The 2226-nt window shown below is 44.3% G+C and overlaps 1 protein-coding gene across 1 annotated transcript; it reads left to right on the forward strand.

The window, feature by feature from the left end:
• Positions 1–224: 224 nt before the first annotated feature.
• On the forward strand, positions 225–1656 carry LOC109465514 (very low-density lipoprotein receptor-like; the record flags this gene model as incomplete). Its single annotated transcript, XM_019762871.1, has 3 exons — positions 225–350; positions 756–872; positions 1496–1656. Coding segments are annotated over 3 exons (404 nt in total), but the record flags the coding sequence as incomplete, so codon positions are not given.
• Positions 1657–2226: the final 570 nt, after the last annotated feature.

Genomic DNA, 2226 nt, shown 5'->3' on the forward strand with positions numbered 1-2226 from the left:
CAGGTAGTACACTTGCTACCTATGTAGGTTCAAAAATAGGTTGCCCCAAGTAAAATTCGGTTGCCCGGGGCAACTGGGCAACCAGGTATTTTGCACACTGGGACTGTCTCAGTGTGGTTGTTGATAGGGGTTGGTTGGTGGATACAGTTGGTTGGATGGACAGTTTTGACTGTACTACAGTTATGTAAAATGTACATTGTACAATGTGTGATTGTGTGTTTCAGCTCCTACAGTGCTGCCCAACTGCACGAGCAGTCAGTTCCAATGTGCCAACGGACGCTGTATCTCAGCTAGTTGGAAATGTGACGGAGACAACGACTGTGGAGACATGAGTGACGAGCAGGATTGCGGTAAGGGACTGTTACCTTAAAGTTGGTTAGCACGTCAGAAGAACGTACTGCACCTGAACCAAAGCCGTAGTGTACTGTGCTTGGCACTTCGGTAGAGCATCTTGTTTAAGGTCGTATTTGTGTATTCAAGGATGGCATTCTGTTTGTAGTTGCATTACAAACAAATTACCAGTAACTGCATAAATAACGGAGATACCTTCCGGACGTTTCGAGTGACGTCTGTCACTTTTCTTCATCGTCACTAAAAAGGATGAGTGAAGAATGACACATGTCACTCGAAACGTCCGGAAGGTATCTCAGAGTCTGTTATTTATCCAGTATATCAGAGTTTGATTTTTCTTTGAATATTGTTCCTAGATGTCTAAACCTTCATTGACGTATTATGTAATGTATGCTAATTTGTAGGTGCCCTGACCTGCCGGTGGTTCCAGTTTACCTGTAACAATGGCCGCTGTGTGTACAACTCCTGGGTGTGTGATGGGGAGGACGACTGTGGGGATGGCTCGGATGAACGGGACTGTGGTAAGGCTTCTTCTGGTCTTCTTCCTGTTACTGTAACAGTAGTATTTGTAAGACAGTGTGTACTGTAGTCTGAAATGAGTCCAGTATAAAAAGTAATTGGCCCCCCTAAAAAACACTTGCCCAAGAGACCACCTCCAGGCTTTGAGATTAACTTTTCTTTCTATTGCCCCAGCACTGTCCCAAAAATAAATTTCAAAAATGGTCCCGAAGTGAGGATGAACTGTCCCGACCTGTTTTTTTTTTAAATGATAACTAGCATGAAATCTTGATGGAATCGGACAGTTAACCATTGGTTTGGACAGCATAACAGTCTTCTCGTAATGGCAAATGGCACTGACTGGGTAACGTTGGGTCTGTGGGGTAATCTATTGTAAAATGGATGGAAATGTTGCTGAGATTTTCTTGTTCTCCACTGTCAGCTTCTCGTTGCTTTACATGTATGTAAGTCAAATGTGGTCTTCCACGACCTCTATTTCCATGACTCGGGTTCCGGAGTAAGAGTTTGTATAGTACCTCATCCTTTTTCCTCCAACAGTGGCCTCCTTTCCTGTATTGTTTCTGAATCAGCAAATGGTGGACCAGGTATGTTTTTGTACAGCTCACGGTTTTACGTTTTTTTCTAGCCACCTCACCGTACCCGACATCGATCATGCCGACTCGTCCTGCCAACTGCACCTCGCTGCAGTTCCATTGTCATAACGGGAACTGCGTCAACGAGCGCTGGAAGTGTGACGGGATCGACGACTGTGGAGACAACTCTGACGAAGCCAACTGTGGAGGTACAGTAACACACCGCGCACGCATTGATTTTCGGCTGTTCTAAAAAAAAAAGTTTACGTCCTCTGAGGCTCTGGCCTAGCTCTAGGCTTGGGTAGTCTATGGTAACTCTCCAATTGCAAGCAGAGGTTGTGGGGGAATGATCGTTAACTTTTTATATATTGCTGTTTTTTTTTTGTCGCTACCCCCACCTAGCCGTCGGTGGCCGGCGACCTTCTCTGGCTAATGGATACTGCCTGGCCAATTTGATACTGTCTTTTTGCCACCGAAATTGATCTGCTTGGAGATTAGTGGTTTAGTAGCATTTAATTTTTGGCCGGAATTTTTTTAATTCACCCGCGTGCACCTAGTTTGAGTGTCTTCAAAGGATGTCATCCATAAAATTAAGTCGGTGTGGCCTAACTGCAAACATTGGCCTTATACTGTCATGAAAGTTCATCTGTGTTGGTTGTTACATTGTAATGTTTAAAGTTAAAATTTTTGGTCCAACATAAAAAATTCTCTCACCTAGAGCTTTTGACCAGTCACTCTGGTCTTCCTCAGTAGACTGACCCAGTGAGACACTACGCCACACGAT

This window comes from Branchiostoma belcheri, unplaced genomic scaffold (assembly GCF_001625305.1).
Source record: "Branchiostoma belcheri isolate BF01 breed outbred unplaced genomic scaffold, Haploidv18h27 scaffold1516, whole genome shotgun sequence".
NCBI classification, from domain to species: Eukaryota; Metazoa; Chordata; class Leptocardii; order Amphioxiformes; family Branchiostomatidae; genus Branchiostoma; species Branchiostoma belcheri.